This window comes from Hyperolius riggenbachi, chromosome 6 (genome assembly GCF_040937935.1).
Source record: "Hyperolius riggenbachi isolate aHypRig1 chromosome 6, aHypRig1.pri, whole genome shotgun sequence".
NCBI classification, from domain to species: domain Eukaryota; kingdom Metazoa; phylum Chordata; class Amphibia; order Anura; family Hyperoliidae; genus Hyperolius; species Hyperolius riggenbachi.
The window spans coordinates 169,134,179-169,155,287 of record NC_090651.1 but is presented as its reverse complement, the minus strand read 5'-3'; the positions used below and the strand labels follow the sequence as shown (position 1 = coordinate 169,155,287).

Here is a 21,109-nt window from a genome sequence, read left to right as displayed (position 1 = left end):
CCTTCTTTTGTTTAACAATCCGTTTAAAATCCGTTCGCGGACTTTTGCGTGCGCAATGTGCCGCGATTCGCGAGATCGCGGCACTTTGCGCGCGCAAAAGTCCGCGAAAGGCACTTCACGTGCTAACTGTTTAGCACACCCATGCTAAACAGTTAGCACTGCTTTGTGAATCAAGCCCTTGATCTGCATATGCTTGTTCAGGGTATATGGCTAAAATTATTAGAGGCAGAGCATCAGCAGGATAGTCAGCCAAATAGTATTGCTTAAAAGGAAATAAATATGGCAGCCTCCATATCCCTCTTGTTACAGTTTTCCTTTAAAGCAAGCAAGAAAATACTCTGAATAATTTTGATGGTACATTTTCACCTTCTTTTTGGTATTCTTTCCATTGCAAAGTGCTGAAACATTATTTCAAAAAGAAATTGAAAATTATCTCCTATTCCTAATGCCTTTAAAGGACAACTGAAGTCAGAGGGATATGAAGTTGAAATATGATCTCCCAGGAGAAAACTTAATTTGAGATCCCTCACAAATAAAATGGAGGAGCTCCGACTAGATATCTCCACATATAAAACTATGAAAGACTGTTGCCTTTTGATGTTTTCGAGAGACATGGCTGGATCCCTCTGTACCAGATGCTGCAGTTGACCTTGCAGGTCACACACTTCACCGTGCTGATCGAACACACAATTCTGACAAGAAAACAGGTGGAGGACTAGATCAATAATACTTGGAGCACTAATGTAACCCTAATCAGCAAGTCTTGTTCTCCTGACGTGGAATATCTAAAGCTGAGATGCCGACCATTTTACCTGCCCAGGGCTTGCTGGTTAGTCTGTCCCTCTCGGTGTTACAAGCCCTACTGCATAGAGACAAATTAATCCATGCCATGCACTGATGAGGATCAAACAATCCGAAACAGTCTGTATGCATGTTGGATTATTATGGCTCTGTACAAATTAACAAGCTGACACATCATTGCATTCCAGCGGTTCTGGAGGTGTGTTTAGCTTCTAAGGGTACAATGGTTAATTTGCATATATTCAGCAGTGATGCCTTGGGAGACATCTCAAGCTCACTCCAACCTGAATTATCGCAAATTCTTTCTGTTTTAAGAAGCAAACTTTTGTTTTTCTTAACATCTTAGTAAGGGGGCTTTTAGGACCATTGTAGTCCCTTACACACTCCAATGAGTTCTGGGTCACCATGAGCTTGCTGGTTAGTCTGTCCCTTTTGGTGTTACAAGCCCTACTGCATAGAGCCAAATTAATCTATGCCATGTACTGATGAAGATCAAACAATCCAAAACAGTCTGTATATATGTTGGATTATTATGGCTCTGTACAAATTAACAAGCTGACACACCATTGCATTCCAGCGGTTCTGGAGGTGTGTTTAGCTTCTAAGGGTACAATGGTTAATTTGCATATATTCAGCAGTGATGCCTTGGGAGACATCTCAAGCTCACTCCAACCTGAATTATCGCAAATTATTTCTGTTTTAAGAAAGCACACTTTTGTTTTACCTGCCCAGGGAACATACAGTTATTATAATTATGGCAAAGTACATTCCACCCCATTCTAATATTAAGTCAGTGAATGAACAACTGTTTGATGTCATCAGTAAACAACAGAACTTCGACCCTGATGCAATTTTCATAAATGCTGATGATTTTAACCAAGCAAATCTTTAGAATGTATTTACCGGATTTTACCAGCATATGGATTGTCAAACCACAGGGAAAACACCTTTGACCATGTCTATACAAACATGAAAAGTACCTTTAATGCTGGGAATACACGGCTCGATTCTGAGCCATTTAGATGGCTCGATAAATAATTTCCAACACGTCCGATCTGCTGCCCGATCGTTTCGCCACTCGATTCTGCATTGAGGACAATGGAAAAAGATTTTAAAAACCGAGTGGAAGATAAGAGAATCGCCTGCAGAATCGAGTGGGGAATCGATCGAGCGGGAGAATTGAGCGCCAAAATCGAGCCGTGTATGCCCAGCATAAGATTACTCCACACCCCCCACTGGGACAGTCTGACCATCTCTCTTTGTTTCTTATTGCAGTACACAAAGCCACTATCAACACTGCAATTAACAAGTCCAGTCCGTTAAAGTCTGGCCTGAGATGGCTGCCTCTCAGTTCCAAGACTGCTTTGAGCATACAGACCGGAATATAGTATTTCATCAAGCAGACCTGGAGACATGTACTTCCTCTGTATTGGCATATGTTAATTACCGTATGGACACCATCACAGACAACAAAAATTACCATTTACCCAAATGAGAAACTATGGGTGACCAGCAAATTTAAGCAACTAATCAGGAATTGAAACACAGTCTTTAAAAGGTTACTTGAGTCAAGCTTAAAAAAATCAGTTTAACTTACCTGGGGCTTCTTTCAGCCCCCTGGAGTCATCTTGTGGCTGCGACATCCATCTGAGTCCCTCCGGCAAGCAGTGGCGACCCCTGCAAATCTGGCCAATCGCCGCCAGTCAGCAGCTTCTGCAAATGCACGGCTCAAGCCGTAGAGATGGCCTGAATGGTTCGCATGCAAACGCAAACACGCAAACTTCGGTGGTTCGCGATCGAACGCAAACTATATGCAAGTTCGTCCCGCCCCCTATACTACATCATTAGGGTCAACTTTGATGGTAGCCAATCAGGCTACAATCCCTCCTGGATCCGACCCCCCCTTATAAAAGGCAGGCAGTGTCTGCGATTTCCCTCACTCGTGTGGCTGCAGTAATTAGAGAAGGGAGAGCTTGCTGCAAAGACATTAGGGAAAGCTTAGTTAGGCTCTTGTTAGGCTTGTTAGCTTGCTCCTTGCTGATACTTATTGCTAAAAAGCACCCCTCAACAGCTCTTTTGAGAGCTAATGTTGTTCTTGTGATCTATTTTTTTTTTGTATGTGTCCCACAGACACTTGCATTTATAGCCCTGTCAGTCAGTCGCAGCTGGCCCTTGGCCCCTTGCTAATTCCTACTGTGCCACTACCAGGCCCAGCACATTCAGTGACTACCTGTTCACGGTACCTGTGTGTGTGACAGCTGCACATTTGTAATACCAATCACTGCATACCTGTTCAGTGCACATACCAACGTGACCGCACGCAGTGTTATATACCAGTCACTGCACCTGTTCACGATACCTGTGTGTGTGACAGCTGCACATTTGTAATACCAATCACTGCATACCTGTTCAGTGCACATACCAACATGACCGCACGCAGTGTTATATACCAGTCACTGCACCTGTTCACGGTACCTGTGTCTGTGACAGCTGCACATTTGTAATACCAATCCCTGCATACCTGTTCAGTGCACCTACCTACATGACCGCACGCAGTGTTATATACCAGTCACTGCACCTGTTTACGGTACCTGTGTGTGTGACAGCTGCACATTTGTAATACCAATCATTGCATACCTGTTCAGTGCACCTACCTACGTGACCACACGCAGTGTTATATACCAGTCACTGCACCTGTTCATGGTACCTGTGTGTGTGACAGCTGCACATTTGTAATACCAATCACTGCATACCTGTTCAGTGCACATACCTACATGACCGCATGCAGTGTTATATACCAGTCACTGCACCTGTTCACGGTACCTGTGTGTGTGACAGCTGCACATTTGTAATACTAGTCACTGCATACCTGTTCACTGCACCTGTGTGACTGCACATTGTATTAGTCAAGTCAGTGCATACCTTTCACTTCATCCCCCCCCAATATGGGCAAAACAGGCAGAGGCAGGCCACCCGGCAGGTCTGTTTGAGGTCGTGCTGTCGTGATTTCGTGCGGCCCTTGACCAAAGTACAGTGTTCAGAAGGCATGTGCCATCAACCCCCAAGTTTGTCAGGACGTAGTTGACTATTTAAAACAGAACACCTCATCTTCCTCAGCTTCTGCACGGAACCGTGACTTATCTTCCTCCTCCTGCTCTGATTCTGGCACTCCACTTAACACTCAGTCGGCTGCCACCACCAAAGTGCCATCATCCCAGGGCTCAGCGGTGTGGACATTTTTGTGTGTGTCTGCCTCAGATGAGAGCAATGCCATCTGTACTCTCTGCCACCAAAAATTGAGCCGTGGAAAGACCAAGACCCGCGTAGGGACAACTTCCTTACGAAGGCACACGATGACAAAGCACAAACTGCAATGGGATGACCACCTGAGGAAAAGCAGCACACAAAAGCAAAGCCACTCACCGCAGTGAAAGATACCAGGCTGCAATTATTTCTCAAAAAAGGTGATACCCAAATTGTAACTTGATGCTGAAAAGGAAGTGGTGTCATCTCTGGCAAACAGCATTGGGTCAAGGGTCCATCTGACCACGTGATCTGCAAAGCACAGTCAGGCCTGCCCGAAGACGAAGTCAGTCCCCACACACAGCATCTCTGCCTGCACGCCGTGTGACTGCCTGCCCCAAGACTAAGTCGGTCCCCACACAGCATCTCTGCCTGCAGGCCGCTTGGCTGCCTTCTCCGCCACCACCAACAGGGTCCAGGACTCCAGGCGGATTCCTGAATTCTTAAGGCTGCTGCTAGCAACGGCCGCTAACAAAACCAATAACAATTTTTTCTGGTGTATGTACATGCCTGCCTAATTTTTCTGACTGCACTGCAGCTGCAACAATAAAACAAAAGGCATGTACATGTGTCAATTCCCCTTCGTGATCATTACCTTGCTGCGGTAAAGGGGCTTGCGTATCACAATGAAGCAATGACCGACAGCTATATGAGTGTGTCGGGGGGTCTGGGCACACCCAAGATAATAAGGTCGTTGCTTCATTGTGGACAGACCAAATTCGATCAGCTGGACACTCAGTCACTGTTGTTCTGTCATTCAGCTACCTCAGTCTGACCATATGGGTTTGCCTGCACTCTCGGCATGGTGCTCACCAGTCCAGCCCAGCTGTCACTACACAGCTGTTAGCCGGAAGTTCGGTTCGCCTCCATAATGCACCATTAGGGTCAACTTTGACCCTCTACATCACAGTCAGCAGGCACATTGTAGCCAATCAGGCTACACTCCGTCCTGGAGCCACTCCCCCCCTTATAAAAGGCAGGCCCTGCCGGCCATTATACTCACTCATGTGCCTGCAGTAAATAGAGAAGGGACAGCTGCTGCAGACTCTCTCATAGGGAAAGATTAGGTAGGCTCTTGTAGGCTTGTTAGCTTGCTCCTTGCTGAGTCTTATTGCTAAAATAGCACCCCACAACAGCTCTTTTGAGAGCTAATCTTGTTCTTGTGATCTATTTTTTTTTCTGTGTGTCCCACTGACACTTGTGTTGCATAGACAGCCTTGATAATCCATACTGTGTGTGTGCCACTGCCAGGCCCAGCACATTCAGTGACTACCTGTGTGTGTGACAGGTGCACATTGTAATACCCATTACTGCATATACCTACCTACCTGTTGTTCACAGTGCACCCACCCACCTACCTACGTGAGTTGAGCGCACGCAGTGTCACTGTGCCTGTCCACTACCTGTCTGTGTGTGACAGGTGCACATTGTAATACCCATCACTGCATATACCTACCTACCTGTTATTCACAGTGCACCCACTTACCTACGTGAGCGCACACACTGTGTCATTGTGCCTGTCCGCTACCTGTCTGTGTGTGTGTGACAGGTGCACATTGTAATACCCATGACTGCATGTACTGTACCTACCTATCTGTTGTTCTCAGTGCACCCACCTACCTACGTGAGCGCAGGCAGTGTCACTGTGCCTGTCTGCTACCTGTCTGTATGTGACAGGTGCACATTGTAATACCCATCACTGCATATACCTACCTACCTGTTTTTCACAGTGCACCCACCTACATACGTGAGCGCACGCAGTGTCACTGTTTCTGTCCACTACCTGTCTGTATGTGTGTGACAGGTGCACATTGTAATACCCATTACTGCATATACCTACCTACCTGTTGTGTTCAGTGCACCCACCTACCTACATGAGTGCATGCAGTGTGATACACAATCCGTGCATACCTGCACATTGTATTAGTCAAGTCAGTGCATACCTTTCACTTTATCCCCCCCCGAATTGGACACAACGGGCAAAACAGGCAGAGGTAGAGGCAGACCCAGAGGAAGGCCTCCCAGCAGATCTGTGCCAGGTCGTGTTGATGTGATTTTGTGCGGCCCTCGACCAAAGTACAGTGCTCAGAAGAAGGCACGTCCCATCAACTCCCAAGATTGTCAGGACGTGGTTGACTATTTAACACAGAACACCTCACCTCTAAAAGCTATTTTTGGCCTCCAGAGCTTTCTGAGACTTTTAGACTGAGAGCTTTTAAAAAAACAATCCAATTGACTTGGTAAAATTGCGTTTGTGATAAAATGGTGCGTTTTTAGCGTGATTTTAATGTAAGTCAATGGGAGCATTTTCAAAAAAGCTCTCAGAAAGCTCTGGAGGCCAAAAAGCTCTCAGAAAAAGTGTTTATAGTGTGTCTAAAGGCCTAAAGGCTTTTGTACCCAGCACCCACCGCCACTCAGAATGCCTCTCTTCATTCTACTGGTATGTCCACTGTTTCATCTTTGTTGCTGTATGTTCATTTGACACAACAGATGCACAGCACATTAGAATAAACACAGTGTTATACAGCAGTGCCAGCTTTACTCATTTCTCGAGATTGAAAAATGCAGTTGCGCCGGCCATGTTTCATTCTGTCTCTGGCTGCTTTAGTGAGAGGAAGGGAGAGAGCTTATTGCTGAGCTAGGGAAAGTTAGCTAGGCCTGTTTTTTGTTGTTCCTCGCTGACTGACTTGCTGTGAAAGCACCCCAAATAGTTCTTTTGAGGGCTGCCAGTGCCTTATACATCATTCTGCTGTTTTTTTTGTGTGTGTGTGTGTGTGTGACACTCCACAGACCACTGGCACCAACCCAGAGCTGTGCACAGTATTACTGCTTACTGCTATTGTTGGCCCATTAAGTTGCAGGCATAGTAGCACTCTAGTGCATTACTTTAGACTGATACCCACAGCTGTGCACAGTGCTACTACTGCTGTTGGCCCATTCATTTGCAGGCATATTAGCACCTCCAGTGCATTACTTTAGACTGTATTCTGATAGCACTATTGCATTTCTCTGTATGTGACACTGCACAGCCCACTGTTACCCACAGCTGTGCACAGTACTACTGCTGTTGGCCCATTCAGTTGCAGGCATAGTAGCACCTCCAGGGAATCACTTTAGACTGTATTCTGATAGTACTATTGCATTTCTCTGTGTGCGACACTACACAGCCCACTGATACCCACAGCTGTGAACAGTACTACTGCTATTGTTGGTCCATTCAGTTGCAGGCACAGTAGCACTCTAGTGCATTATTTTTCACTTGTTGCATGCACAGTACCCCGAATAAAAATAAAAGTGAACGGCAGAGGTAGGCCACCTCACAGGGGTCCTCACGGTCATGCTGCTGTGATTTCCTGCGACCCTGGCCCAGTGTTCAGAGGGCACGAACCATCAACACCCAAAATTCAAAGGACGTAGTTGACTGGCTTACACAGCACACCCCATCTTCTACAGCTTCCACACGGAACCTTGACGCACCATCCTCCTCCTGCTCTGATTCGGGCACCCCACAAAAATGTATTATGACTCGCTCGGCAGTCACCACCACTAGCACCACAGACGCTCCACTTAATATGTCAGAGGAGCTATTCACACATTCGTTTTAGTGATGCACAACCATTATTGGCAGAGGGTGAAGACGATAAGGATGTTAGACCATCTGATATGTCTCAGTCAGGTGTCAGTTCACACATAGACGTAAAGTGTCATGATGATGTTGTAGTACCTATTGTTGGTGCCTTTTTGGAGGTGTCTGATAAAAGTTGAAGCAGTTGATACTGAAGATGATGATGACTATGTGTCCATGGATGTTACAAGGGTGGCGGCAACAAGAGATGAAGAACACGGGGACAGCTCAGATGGGGAGACAAAGGAGTAGGAGACGAGTTGTTGTAACTAGCAGGAGGAGATTGTCAAAATGAGCTATTGGCACTGCCACACAGTATGCATTGGCACCTTGGGTCAGCCAGCCAACACACCTGCCAACTTCTGCCGTTACTACCACCACCACCAGCAGAATGCTATCAAACCAAATATCACCCGTGTGGCAATTTTTGTGTGTCTGCCTCTGACAACAGCAAAGCCATTTGCAACCTGTGCCACAAGACTCTAAGTTGTGGGAAGTTCAACACCCATCTAGGTACAACTGTTATGATAAGGCACCGGAGCTCCAAACACCAACACCAATAGGAGCAGCACATGAGGAGAATCAGCACCCAAAGTCTAAGCCACCGTCCTCCTGGTCCAGCTTCTTCAGACACGTCACCCTCTGCTGTCCTTGTCCCTTCGCAGCCACCCTCCACTCTGCCTCTCACCTTGAGCAGTTCCTGCTCATCTGCCCACAGTCAGGTTCCTGCCAAGGAAATTTTTGAGCGTAAGAAGCCGATGTCTCCGAGTCACCCCCTTGCCTGGCATCTGACAGCTGGCTTATCTGAACTGTTAGCCTGCCAGCTGTTACCATACAAGGTGGTGGAGTCTGAGACCTTTAAAAAATTTGTTGTGATTGGGACACCGCAGTGGAAGGTACCTGGCAGAACGTATTTTTCCAGGAAGGCAATCCTCAACCTGTACCGTAATGTGGAAAGCCAAGTCAAGGCATCTCTGGCACACAGTGTTGCAGAAAGGGTCCATCTAACCACTGATACCTGGTCTGCAAAGCACAGTCAGGGCTCCCCAGGGCTTATTCCACATGCCAGTGCACTAATAACATTTTTTTCTAAATAACAATTACATTTTTTTCTAAATAACATTGACATTTTTTTCTCAAATTAAATTTGTATGTGTAAACCTGCGCCATCATGTGCAGAGCCAAGTCACCGCATCTCTGGCACACAGTGTTGGGGCAAGGGTCCATCTAACCACTGATACCCGGTCTGCAAATCACGGTCATGGCAGGTATATCACCCCCATCTCCCCAGGGCCTATTCCACATCCCAGTGCACTAATAACCTTTTTTCTAAATAATAATTAATTTTTTTCTAAATAACATTGACATTTTTTTCTCAAATTAAATTTGTATGTGTAAACCTGCACCATCATGTGCAGAGCCAAGTCACTGCATCTCTGGCACACAGTGTTGGGGCAAGGGTCCATCTAACCACTGATACCTGGTCTGCAAAGCATGGTCAGGGCAGGTATATTACTTATACCGCACATTGGGTAAACCTGCTGACTGCTGGCAAGCTTCCACTGTGTTGCTCTGCAATGGAGCTGGTGACTCTGCCACGAATGGCAGGCAGGCCTGCTGCCAGCCTGCCATCTGCTGACCACCACTGGCAAGCCTCCACTGTGTGGCTCTGCATTGGAGTTGGTGACACCACCACGAATGGCAGGCAGGCCTGCTGCCAGCCTGCCACCTGCTGACTACCACTGGCAACCCTCCACTGAGTGGCTCTGCATTGGAGTTGGTGACATCACCGCGAATGGCAGGCAGGCCTGCTACCAGCCTGCCACCTACTGACCACTACTAGCAAGCCTCCACTGTGTGGCTCTGCATTAGAGTGGGTAACACCACCATAAATGGCAGGCCTGCTGCCAGCCTGCCACCTGCTGACCACCACTGGCAAGCCTCCACCGCATGGCTCTGCACTGGATTTGGTGACACTACCTTGAATGGCAGGCATGCCTGCTGCCAGCCTGCCACTTGCTGACCACCACTGGTAAGCCTCTGCATTGGAGTTGGTGACACCACCACGAATGGCAGGCAGGCCTGCTGCAAGCCTGCTGACCACCACTGGCAAGCCTCCACTGAGTGGCTCTGCGTTGGAGTTGGTGACACCACCACGAATGTCAGGCAGGCCTGCTGCCAGCCTGTCACCTGCTGACCACCACTGGCAAGCCTCCACTGCATGGCTCTGCTTTGGAATGGGTGACTCTGCCACGACTGGCAGGCAGGCCTGCTGCCACCTCCTCTTCTCCTCCAATTTAAATTTTTGGGGTAAAATGTGTAGGAGATTACATTGTCTGGCCTCTTTTTTGGGGGGGTCAAATTACAAAACCTATACATACATGTGCAGAACTAAGTCATCCATCACTTGTCAGTGTCACTGACCAGTGTCCCATTCCAGACCTGGTAGCGCTCAATCTCATGTGGCTGCATGGTCGCATAACTAGTTAGCATGGAGGAGTTCACAAATAAGCCAAAATAAAAAAATGTAAGAATTAGGTTGTACACTAGTTCCATCGTACAGTTTTATTAATAACTTCCCATCATGGCCTCTGCTACACACCCACGTTGGTCCATTCAGTTGAGCGCACATGCAGCACCACACACCTAAGGGTCTTACAGACCTGTTGGCGCTCAATCTCGGCAAACAAGGCATTTTTGTTTATCACTGTGAAGCGGACATAACTCTACTCTACCACCACGTGTACACACTCCGGGCATTTTAAAGCAGCCCTTTATTCCTGAAATGTAGGAATGTCCTGTGATTTCTGCCCTTTAGGGATTAAAACCCGACTCCATAATTTTTAGTGGGACTTTTGACATGGATCCCCCTCCGGCATGCCGCAGTCCAAATTCGCCTGCCCATTGAAATCTATGGCGGTTTGCGCGAGCTCGAACTTTTGCAGAAGTTCGAGTTTGGTGCCCGTAAACCCAAAATTTGATGTTTACGACATCTCTACTGGGCACCACATTACAGGAAATATATTGCAGTTTTAGAGCAGGTGCAGAGGCGAGCAACAAGATTAATACCAGGGATGGAAGGTCTCACTTACCAAGAAAGGTTAGATAAATTGGGTTTATTTAGTCTGGAGAAAAGACATCTTAGAGGAGATCAAATTAGCATGTATAAATACAGTGGCTTGCAAAAGTATTTAGCCCCCTTGAAGTTTTCCACATTTTGTCATATTGCTGCCACAAACATGAAAACATTTTATTGGAATTCCACGTGAAAGACCAATACAAAGTAGTGTACACGTGAGAAGTGGAATGAAAATCATACATGATTCCAAACATTTTTCACAAATTTATAACTGCGAAGCGGTGTGTGCGTAATTATTCAGCCCCCTGAGTCAATACTTTGTAGAACCACCTTTTGCTTTGCTGCAATTACAGCTGCCAGTCTTTTAGGGTATGTCTCTACCAGCTCTGCACATCTAGAGACTGAAATCCTTGCCCATTCTTCTCTGCAAAACAGCTCCAGCTCAGTCAGATTAGATGGACAGCATTTGTGAACAGCAGTTTTCAGATCTTGCCACAGATTCTCGATTGGATTTAGATCTGGACTTTGACTGGGCCATTCTAACACATGGATATGTTTTGTTTTAAAATATTCCATTGTTGCCCTGGCTTTATGTTTAGGGTTGTTGTCCTGCTGGAAGGTGAACCTCCGCCCCAGTCTCAAGTCTTTTGCAGACTCAAAGAGGTTTTCTTCCAAGATTGCCCTGTATTTGGCTCCATCCATCGTCCAATCAACTCTGACCAGCTTCCCTGTCCCTGCTGAAGAGAAGCACCCCCAGAGCATGATGCTGCCACCTCCATATTTGACAGTGGGGATGGTGTGTTCAGAGTGATGTGCAGTGTTCGTTTTCCGCCACACATAGCGTTTTGCATTTTGGCCAAAAAATTCCATTTTGGTCTCATCTGACCAGAGCACCTTCTTCCACATGTTTGCTGTGTCCCCCACATGGCTGGTGGCAAACTGCAAATGGGACTTCTTATGCTTTTCTGTTAACAATGGCTTTCTTCTTGCCACTCTTCCATAAAGGCCAACATTGTGCAGTGCACGACTAATAGTTGTCCTATGTATAGATTCCCCCACCTGAGCTGTACATCTCTGCAGCTCGTCCAAAGTCATCATGGGCCTCTTGACTGCATTTCTAACCAGCGCTCTCCTTGTTCGGTCTGTGAGTTTAGGTGGGCGGCCTTGTCTTGGTAGGTTTACAGTTGTGCCATACTCCTTCCATTTCTGAATGGTCGCTTGAACAGTGTTCCATGGGATGTTCAAGGCTTTGGAAATCTTTTTGTATCCTAAGCCTGCTTTAAATGTCTCAATAACTTTATCCCTGACCCGTCTGGTGTGTTCTTTGGACTTCATGGTGTTGTTGCTCCCAATATTCTCTTAGACAACCCCTGAGGCCGTCACAGAGCAGCTGTATTTGTACTGACATTAGATTACACACAGGTGCGCTCTATTTAGTCATTAGAACTCACCAGGCAATGTCTATGGGCAACTGACTGCACTCAGACCAAAGGGGACTGAATAATTATGCACACCCCACTTTGCAGTTATTTATTTGTAAAAAATGTTTGGAATCATGTATGATTTTCGTTCCACTTCTCACGTGTACACCACTTGGTATTGGTCTTTCACGTGGAATTCCAATAAAATGTATTCATGTTTGTGGCAGTAATATGACAAAATGTGGAAAACTTCAAGGGGGCCGAATACTTTTGCAAACCACTGTATGTCAGAGGGCAATATAAAAGCTTGGCGGATGAGCTTTTTGTCCCTAGGCTTTTACAAAGGACTAGGGGACATGATGATCTGCACATGGAGGAAAAACGTTTTAGCCATTTGTTTAGGAAAGGATTCTTTACAGTAAGAGTGATTAAAATGGGGAATGCATTGCCACAGGAAGTAGTTAGCAAATTCTATGTATGCGTTTAAAGGGGGCTTAGATGCTTTCCTTGCACGGTGGTGTTGAACCAGGGATTTTATCTGATTGCCATCTGGAATCGGGAAGGATTTTTTCCCTTTTGGGGCTAATTGGGTCATGCCTTGTAAGGGTTTTTCACCTTCCTCTGGATCAACAGGGATATGTGAGGGTGCAGGCTGGTGTTGTACTTTACTTTCTGGTTGAACTCGATGGACGTATGTATTTTTTCAACCCAAATAACTATGTAACTAATTACCAAGCTCATGCAAATCTTGGAATACGTACCAATTTTGCATTGAATTCAATGGCAGTCAGAATTCTGACTTTGTTTTGTTTTTGCTCTATCTCTATTTTTTGCATTATACAAATGTAATTTTGCAATTTTGCATAACTTTTGGATTTTAGATTGCAGAATTCTGTGAAATCTAAATTTCAACGTTTAACTTGAGATTTTGAAGTTCATATTCTTTTTAAAATAACTTTTAAGAAATGAAAATACTTTTTGGTACTTTTGATTGCAGAGTGCTGAAAAGTTATTTAAAGAGAAGATGAAAAATGATTTTTGAGGAGAAAACTGAGGAGAAAAAAAGTTAATTGCATATGGGCCCTTCTCTTTTAAGTAACTTTTCAAGACTTTTCCAATTAAAAAAGTACCAACAAGTAGGTGAAAAAATACTATCAAAATTATTGTTGTTATTTTCTTGCTTGCTGGTAGTTCAGAATGCTTTTAATAGACAAGGTATGAAAATATCACCTGCTAAAGTACTTTTAAGCAAAAGAAAATCTGAGTATAATTGAATTATTAGTTGATCAGGAATGAATATTGGTTTGCTTGGTTTGTATGTACCAGGCCTAAGATAGCTGCACCCAGTTCATGAGCTCCTGCTGTACTTTGTTCAATTGAACACATGTTGTGTAAGTATTGTCAATGGTAACTTACTGTATTTATCTCACAGTTAAGGATAACAACATACCGCTGATGTTGTTCAATAATATTATGGTGTCTGAACTCACTGTGTACTATGTTTTATTGCATTATAGGTTACAGTTGAGAATGCAGGCTCATTTAAAGAGGAACTGTCACGAAAATCTTAAAATTTAAACACATACAAGTAAGAAGTACATTTGTTCTAGAGTAAAATGAGCTATACATTACGTTTCTCCTATGTTGCTGTCACTTACAGTAAGTAGTAGAAATCTGACATTACCAACAGGTTTTGGGTTAGTCCATATCTCTATAGGGGATTCTCAGCATGGCCTTTAATCTTTATAAAGACATTCCCTGAAAAAGATTTATACAAAGATGTTGGCCAGTCTCCCTGCTCGCTGCACACTTTTTTGGCAGTTAGACGGAGCAACTGCCATTCACTGGCAGTGTTTTCTGGAATTAAAGAAAACCCTAAAAACCCCCACGAGAAGATGGGCTAGTCCAAAATCTGTCGGTAATGTCAGATTTCTACTACTTGCTGTAAGTGACAGCAACATAGGAGAAAAGTCATTTATGTCTTTTTTACACTGGAAGAAACGTACTTCTAATTTGTATATGTTTACATGTATTATAAATTTTAAGATTTTCGTGACAGAGGTCCTTTAACTACTTAACCTCTTGAGGACCTCAGTGCTAAACCCCTTTAGTGACCAGGCCATTTTTAGTAAAATAGGCCACTGCAACTTTAAGGCCAAGCTGCAGGGCCGCACAACACAGCACACAAGTGATTCTCCCCCCCCCCCCTTTTCTCTCCACCAACAGAGCTCTCTGTTGGTGGGGTCTGATCACTCCCCCATGTTTATTTTTTTTATACAAATATTTTTTTTTTATTTTTTTACAAAAACCACAGTTTCTTTCAATATTTTCCCTCCCTCCCTCCCCACAGCCGGCCAATCATGGCGATCGGCTGTCATAGGCTTCTGCCTATGAGAGCCGATCGCTCTCCAGTGTCCCAGGGGGACAGTAGTGTCACACGGCTGTCCCCAGTACAGTGCTGCTGCCGATCGCAGTGCTGTACATGTAAATAGACGGTGATCACGCCGTCTAACAGTCTCCTGAGCGCCGATTGCCACCGCTCGGAGACTGAAGGTGGGGCGGAGCTCCGCCCCCCAAGCAGGAGATGCGTGCGCAGCCTGCGCAAAATCTCCTGCATTAGCTGGCCCCAGGACTTTACGCCGCGTTAGGCGGTCCTGGGGCTGCCACGGCGTGACGCGGTCGGCAGGAGGTTAAAGAGAGTCTGAAGCCTCTTAAAATTCCTCTTTTTATTTAACAATCCCCTTCTACACTATCACCCATCTAAAACGCCGCTATCCCGTTGCAGAACGCTGTGTTAACCCCCCCAAATCCCCAGGGCAATGTTGGGGGAGCGCTTCCTAGTAGAGGCAGAGCTTTGGGCTGTAGCTCTGCCTCTACTCCCGTCAATCGGCGCTGATCGCTGCCTCTCCCCGCCCCTCTCAGTCTTCTTTCACTGAGAGGGGCAGGAGAGAGGCGGTGATTAGCGCTAATTGACGCAAATGGAGGCAGAGCTACAACTCAAAGCTCTGCCTCCCCGGGCAGCAAAATCCACGACCAGGAAAGCCATGGATTTTTGCCCCGGGGTTTGGGTGTTAAACACTGCATTCTTCCATGGGATAGCAGTGTTTTAGATGGGGTGATAGTGTACAAAGGGATTTTTACATAAAAAGATGAATTTTAAGAGACTTCAGAGTCTTTTTAGGGACGAAGCTGATTGAAATATACACCCTGTTTTGGTGGGTACCTGGTTGGCAGGGCGTAGATTTCAATCAGCCGCTGCTGTGCGCATCCGCCATTTCCGTCGCTCCCACCGAGCTCGCCGCTGAATTCCGACATCTCTCACTGCTTTCACTTGTTCTGCCTGTCTCTATGACGGCAGAGCCCTGTGAGCGGGCCAGGAGCCGATTTCATTGGCTCCAGGCCTTGTCTTTCAATGTAAGCAACTCCTATTGGCTTACATTGAAAGACAGGGTCAGGAGTCAATGAAAGAGGCTCCTGACCGGCTCACAGGAACTCTGCCGTCATATAGACAGCAGAGTGGGTGGCCCAGGATTCTGACATGCGGTGATGATGGTGTTTGCAGCGAGTATGTGCGGCTATTCGTCAGTGCTCCACCGTTTCTTGTACCAGCGGTCTCTGGTCCTTAAGGGGGCCGAGACCGTTGGTACTTAAGTTGTTAAGTACGTTCTTTCCATCTATCCCAAATCGGATGAAACTGAGGAATTTGTTGCCTATGGGTATATACCAATTTTTTATAAGAAAGAGTAGCGTCTAATTGTTTAATCCAGCAAGATAACAAGGGGGGGTTCAGAAGAGAGACGCTTTACTTTGTTATTAGATCGTGCATAGTGCTTTGTAAAATGTCTGTATTTACAAAACAAACCTTTAGCACACATGAACTAAAATAAAATATCAGTTTGCAGACATGAAAGAATGACTGAAAAATCAGGATACTTTCCTTTTAATTGTTGGTTTACTGAAGCTCGAAATATGAGTTCCTTTTTAATATTTACTGTAATATTTACTGTATTACAATAATTTTGGCCAAACATCAAAAACATGAGCAGTTCTTGCCTTTTTCATGTTTGCTAACTCAGTAAAGGACCAGCCCTTAAAGCGTTGCTATCATATAAATCCGGCATAGCGAGGTCTGAACCCTCTATAACAGTAATTATAGATTGACTGTGTACCTTGAAATGAATCAGAGCACTCAGTATTTGATTTTATATAAAAAAATGTATTTGCTTATCATACAGCATATATACAAAATACGAACAGTTCCAAGTAGTGTATTCCATCTTATCATGGCCTTTATAGCCAAGCATTCATCAATCTTCCAAGTACATTCAAAAAAGAATATAACAGTTGTGTTATGTAGAATAAGCTCAAAAGTAGTTTCATCTGTATCAATAGCTGTGTATCTAGCAGCTGTGTAAAACTCGTAGTTCTTCTTAAATAAATAGCATAAAAAATAGTTTCTAAAAAAAACTTCTTGCTAACATCTTAACAGAAATTAAAGGAGTTATCAGGCAAAAAAAAAAATGAGTTTCACTTACCTGGGGCTTCTCCCAGCCCCATGCAGCCATCCTGTGCCCTCAAAGTCACTCACTGCTGCTCCAGTCCCCCACTGCCAGCTAGTTTGGTTTTTGCCGACCTCGGGGTCGGCGGGCCGCATTGCGTACAGTTTTACGCATTCCCACTGGCGCAGGAACATTAATACATACATTTTTACAATTTAGTGGTTTAATGCGTAAGTTTTTACGTATTGAACTACCAACGCGTAAAAATGTATGTGTTAATGTTCCTGCACCAGCGGAATGCGTAAAAATGTACACAATGCGGCCCGCCGACTCCGCGGTCGGCAAAAACAAAACTAGCTGGCGGCGGGGGTCTGGAGCAGCAGTGAGTGACTGCGAGGGCACATGATGGCTGCATGGGGCTGGGAGAAGCCCCAGGTAAGTGAAACTCATTTTTTTTTTGCCTGATAATTCCTTTAATGCTGAAAAATTAATAAAGTAAATCACCAGAATATTAAGCATATTACCCCTTCTCTGTCATCTCTTCAGCATCTAGAACCACATGTGGGAAGGTAGCTTCTGCCTTATGTGTCTTCTCAGGAGATTGGTAGGCTAGTGCAAATTATGAGCTTTCAGCTCTTACTTTTTTAGGGATTGGATGCAATATGGCTGCCTAATCTGGAATTTCCCTAAATCCCAGGTTCTGATTGGCTAAAACTTCCGTGCGCAGCTTGCTATCTTTGACATTTAAAATACCCATAACACTTTTTTGTTTTGAATACCTTAATTATCTTAACTGTGAGAATCTATGTAGGTTTGCAATGTTTACACATTCTGATTAGGTCATTTCTGACGCAGTTAATTAAAAATGGACGTCACCAGCCGTCTTGTCTGCTGGTTGACTTATTTGACCCAGACATTTGGACTTTAAAACAATAACAATGTCATGTATGATGTATTTCTGATAATGTGTCCTTCTACTAATTAGTTTGGAATGTGTCTGTCCTTTCCCAGACATAAGATTGGTCAGGTTGACACTAACACAGACCAGTAAGAGTCTTCCGCAATTTAAGGCTTATTGAAACATACAGGGCTTCGAATATACTTATTTAAATATAAAACGTATTATATAATTCTTCTTAAAACAATTAATCATATAAGATATAATTGCATATTAAAACTTAATAATATAAAATCTTGTTCCATATATTTGTCTTTCTGATGAAGAAATAAATATAATACTTTCACCCGGCAGATGTCAGCATTTCATCATGTAAATATCAAGCTGTAGTAATAATATTAATTATAAAACTATGAAACCGCCAGGTGGCATAATTGTCCTAAATACGGGACAACCTTTCAAAGTTCAGTGTTTACATTCCAAAATGTTTCATAGTCAAAACAACTTTGTGGAACACAGCTAATGTGTTTTGAAACTTTCACTGCAGAATCCAGCATTTAAATGTATTTCAAAGTATTATATTATATTATATAGGGTTTACAATAACTATTTCTTTTTTTAGAAGGAATGTATTGATTATTCATATTTAGATTAATAATATTTATGTGTAATAACTGAGCAAATGTATATATGTATGTCTGCAGTAATGTGAATTTTAAACTTCTTCTTTTCAGTCCTCACACAGTACACAGTATCTATAACCTTGACATTTGAAAGATGCTTTGTACAATAAACAAGAATGTTTTAGCCTCTGTAACTAAAATAATATAATAATTATGAGTTTCACTGTTTGGAATATGCTGAGAAGTCACAGAGCAATATTTTTAAAAAGTACTCTAACGTTACAGTTTACAATGAAATTTTGCATAGCACATTAAAACTTAAAACATACACACATGACAGCTTTTCCTGCATAAATAAAACCGCTAGAATTCTGACATGCAGGAAAATGATGGCAGATAATTAGCGATCTCCATTTGTTGTTCTTATATTTCTCCAAAGAGAAAAAAAAATCTATAATCAAAATTAAAAGTAATGCAATCTTTCATTCATGCAAAACCTTGCTCATTAATTGGCTTTGTCTGTTGTGCTGTCAGACTGATAATAAATGCAATATTAACCACTTTACCCCCCGCGGTACGAATTTCTCCGTCCCTTTTTCCCCCCCTAAAAAACAATGAAATTTTACATAGAACATTAAAACTTAAAACATACACATATGACAGCTTTTCATGCATAAATAAAACCGCTAGAATTCTGACAAAACATCCGAATAAACACATAAAATGGTGAGTCTGACAGGTTGCTGATGAATCTATGAAATGTATAATTTTGCATGTAGTGGCAATGCAGTTTTCAATATGCAAAATGTTTTCATTATTTAACATTCCAGCTAACCAAAGATCATTTGATTAATGAAGAAGAAAATGTTTTGGAGAAGTTACATTCTGAACTTTCAGATGCCAAAATAAGCCCATCTAACATAAGGTATTGTCATCTATACTGTTTGTATTCGTCTTCCTTTGTACTCATGGCCTCTTAAAAGATTTTCATCCTAATGGTGCCCGTACATGGTACAATAAAAACATTTGGTTTTACCATTTATTCAACCAAAATGATTGAATCACATTTTTTTTTATCAAGACAAACAAACGATTATCCAATTTTTTTAGATAAAAATCCAAACGGACATGTTGGGAAAATCTTTATATTCGATCTAACGGAACAATGGAACAAAATTATCTAATCGATAAAAATGAAGAAATTGTACCATGTATGGGCACCATTAGGTTCACAAGGGGTTCTGCCATGCTTCTGCACAGCATATCATTCAAACGCTATAGTTGTTTTTTTTTAATGAACGCCAGCATGACCTGCTTAAGCTTTTCATGTCTTCTGAAGTCTTTTAAAGTGTGTTGCATTGTGTTTGAATGCATTTTGTTTCCAGGTTTTTGGTGGCTTTAACAGGAAGTGGGTGTTTCTTAAAGGGAAAGGGCAGGAATTAGTGTTTGCAGGAAGCGAAAATAAGGTGGTAATTTCTAGATATGCTCTTTTTTATGTGGCAGTTTTCTTTCTGCCATTTCACAAGTACACAGTTGTTATCTGACAGTTGTCTTTGCTCTGTTTGTAAAACAATTACCATGAAGTGTGAAAGGTTAAAATTGGAAGATCAAGCTTAGTTGTCCATAAACTTTTCATAGATTTTTTGATAGATCAGGTAAAGGACTGGTATCTACTGGATATGAATCGTGTTGAACTACCGCATCAGTAGCTACATTATTTTACCAAATTTTACCTGAAATCTGATTAAGACGCGGTACACACTTAAAATCTCAATCACAAAGTAGTGGAATCCTCTACTTTCAATACGCATGTTCTGATGCGATAATGGGTGATTTCCAATGGGAAAAAAGGGGGGATCATTTTTAATGGGAGATTACTATGCAATTTTCTTACACTCCTATTTATTTAACACAGATGCAAACAGAGGAAAAATGCTGCAGGCACTACTTTTGTGATTGGGTTACAATTAAATCGCAGCACTGTGAAAAGCACACAGCAATTACCATATTTTTCAACGTGTAAGACACTCCTGAATATAAGACTCACCTAGGTTTAGACGGCAAAAAACAGGGGAAAATATATACTAAACCTGGTGCGTCCATGGTCCAGGAGTGTCTTGTAGATTTTCTCCCCCAATTTTTATGTCCTCCTGTGTTCCCCATGTTTCACTTTCTGTCCCCATGTGTCCTCTTCTTTCCCCATTGTGTCCCCTTCTGTCCCCAGTGTGTCCTCTTCTGTCCCCAGTATGTCCTCTTCTGTCCCTAGTGTATCCCCTTTTGTCACCAGTGTGTCCCTTCTGTCCCCAGTGTTCCCTTCTGTCCCCGTTGTTGCCCCCTGTGTCCTCCTCTTCCCCCCTTTTTTCTCCTCTGCCCCCATTTATCCTCCGCTACCCCTGTTTTTCCTCCGCCCACCCCATGCAACCTTCTCTGCCCCCATATATAGCTATCAGAATCAGCAGCTTGACTCACCTAATCCATGTGTCCTGCAGCGATCACAGACCTCTCCTCTGAGATCAGCAGAAGCTGGCACTAAAGGTGCAGTGATGGTCCAGGAGTGTCCGCGGTCTAGGAGCATTTTGTAGATTTTCCCCCCATTTTTGTGTTCCCATGTGTACACTTCTGTCCCTCATGTTTCCCCTTCTGTCCCCAGTGTTCCCTCACAATACAATACAATACAATAACATTTCTATAGCGCTTTTCTCCCATAGGACTCAAAGCGCTTAGGCTCTCTCAGATTCAGTAATTAGTAGGATGAAGTATTCACACAACAAAAGTTATATTTCTGCAAATGCCAAACTGAACAGGTGGGTTTTCAGTCTGGATTTAAACACGTCCAGGGATGGAGCTGTCCTGATCTGTT

At 43.6% G+C, this 21,109-nt stretch overlaps 1 protein-coding gene across 4 annotated transcripts in view; it reads left to right on the top strand.

The window, feature by feature from the left end:
* LOC137521230 (myomegalin-like) overlaps positions 1–21,109 on the top strand; it is a 403,861-nt gene that overhangs the window by 289,707 nt on the left and 93,045 nt on the right. For all 4 annotated transcript variants that reach the window (XM_068240204.1, XM_068240203.1, XM_068240202.1 and 1 more), the window contains one exon: positions 19,080–19,174. In XM_068240204.1, the coding sequence (XP_068096305.1) occupies positions 19,080–19,174 (95 nt within the window). The remainder of the gene's footprint in view (positions 1–19,079; positions 19,175–21,109) is intronic.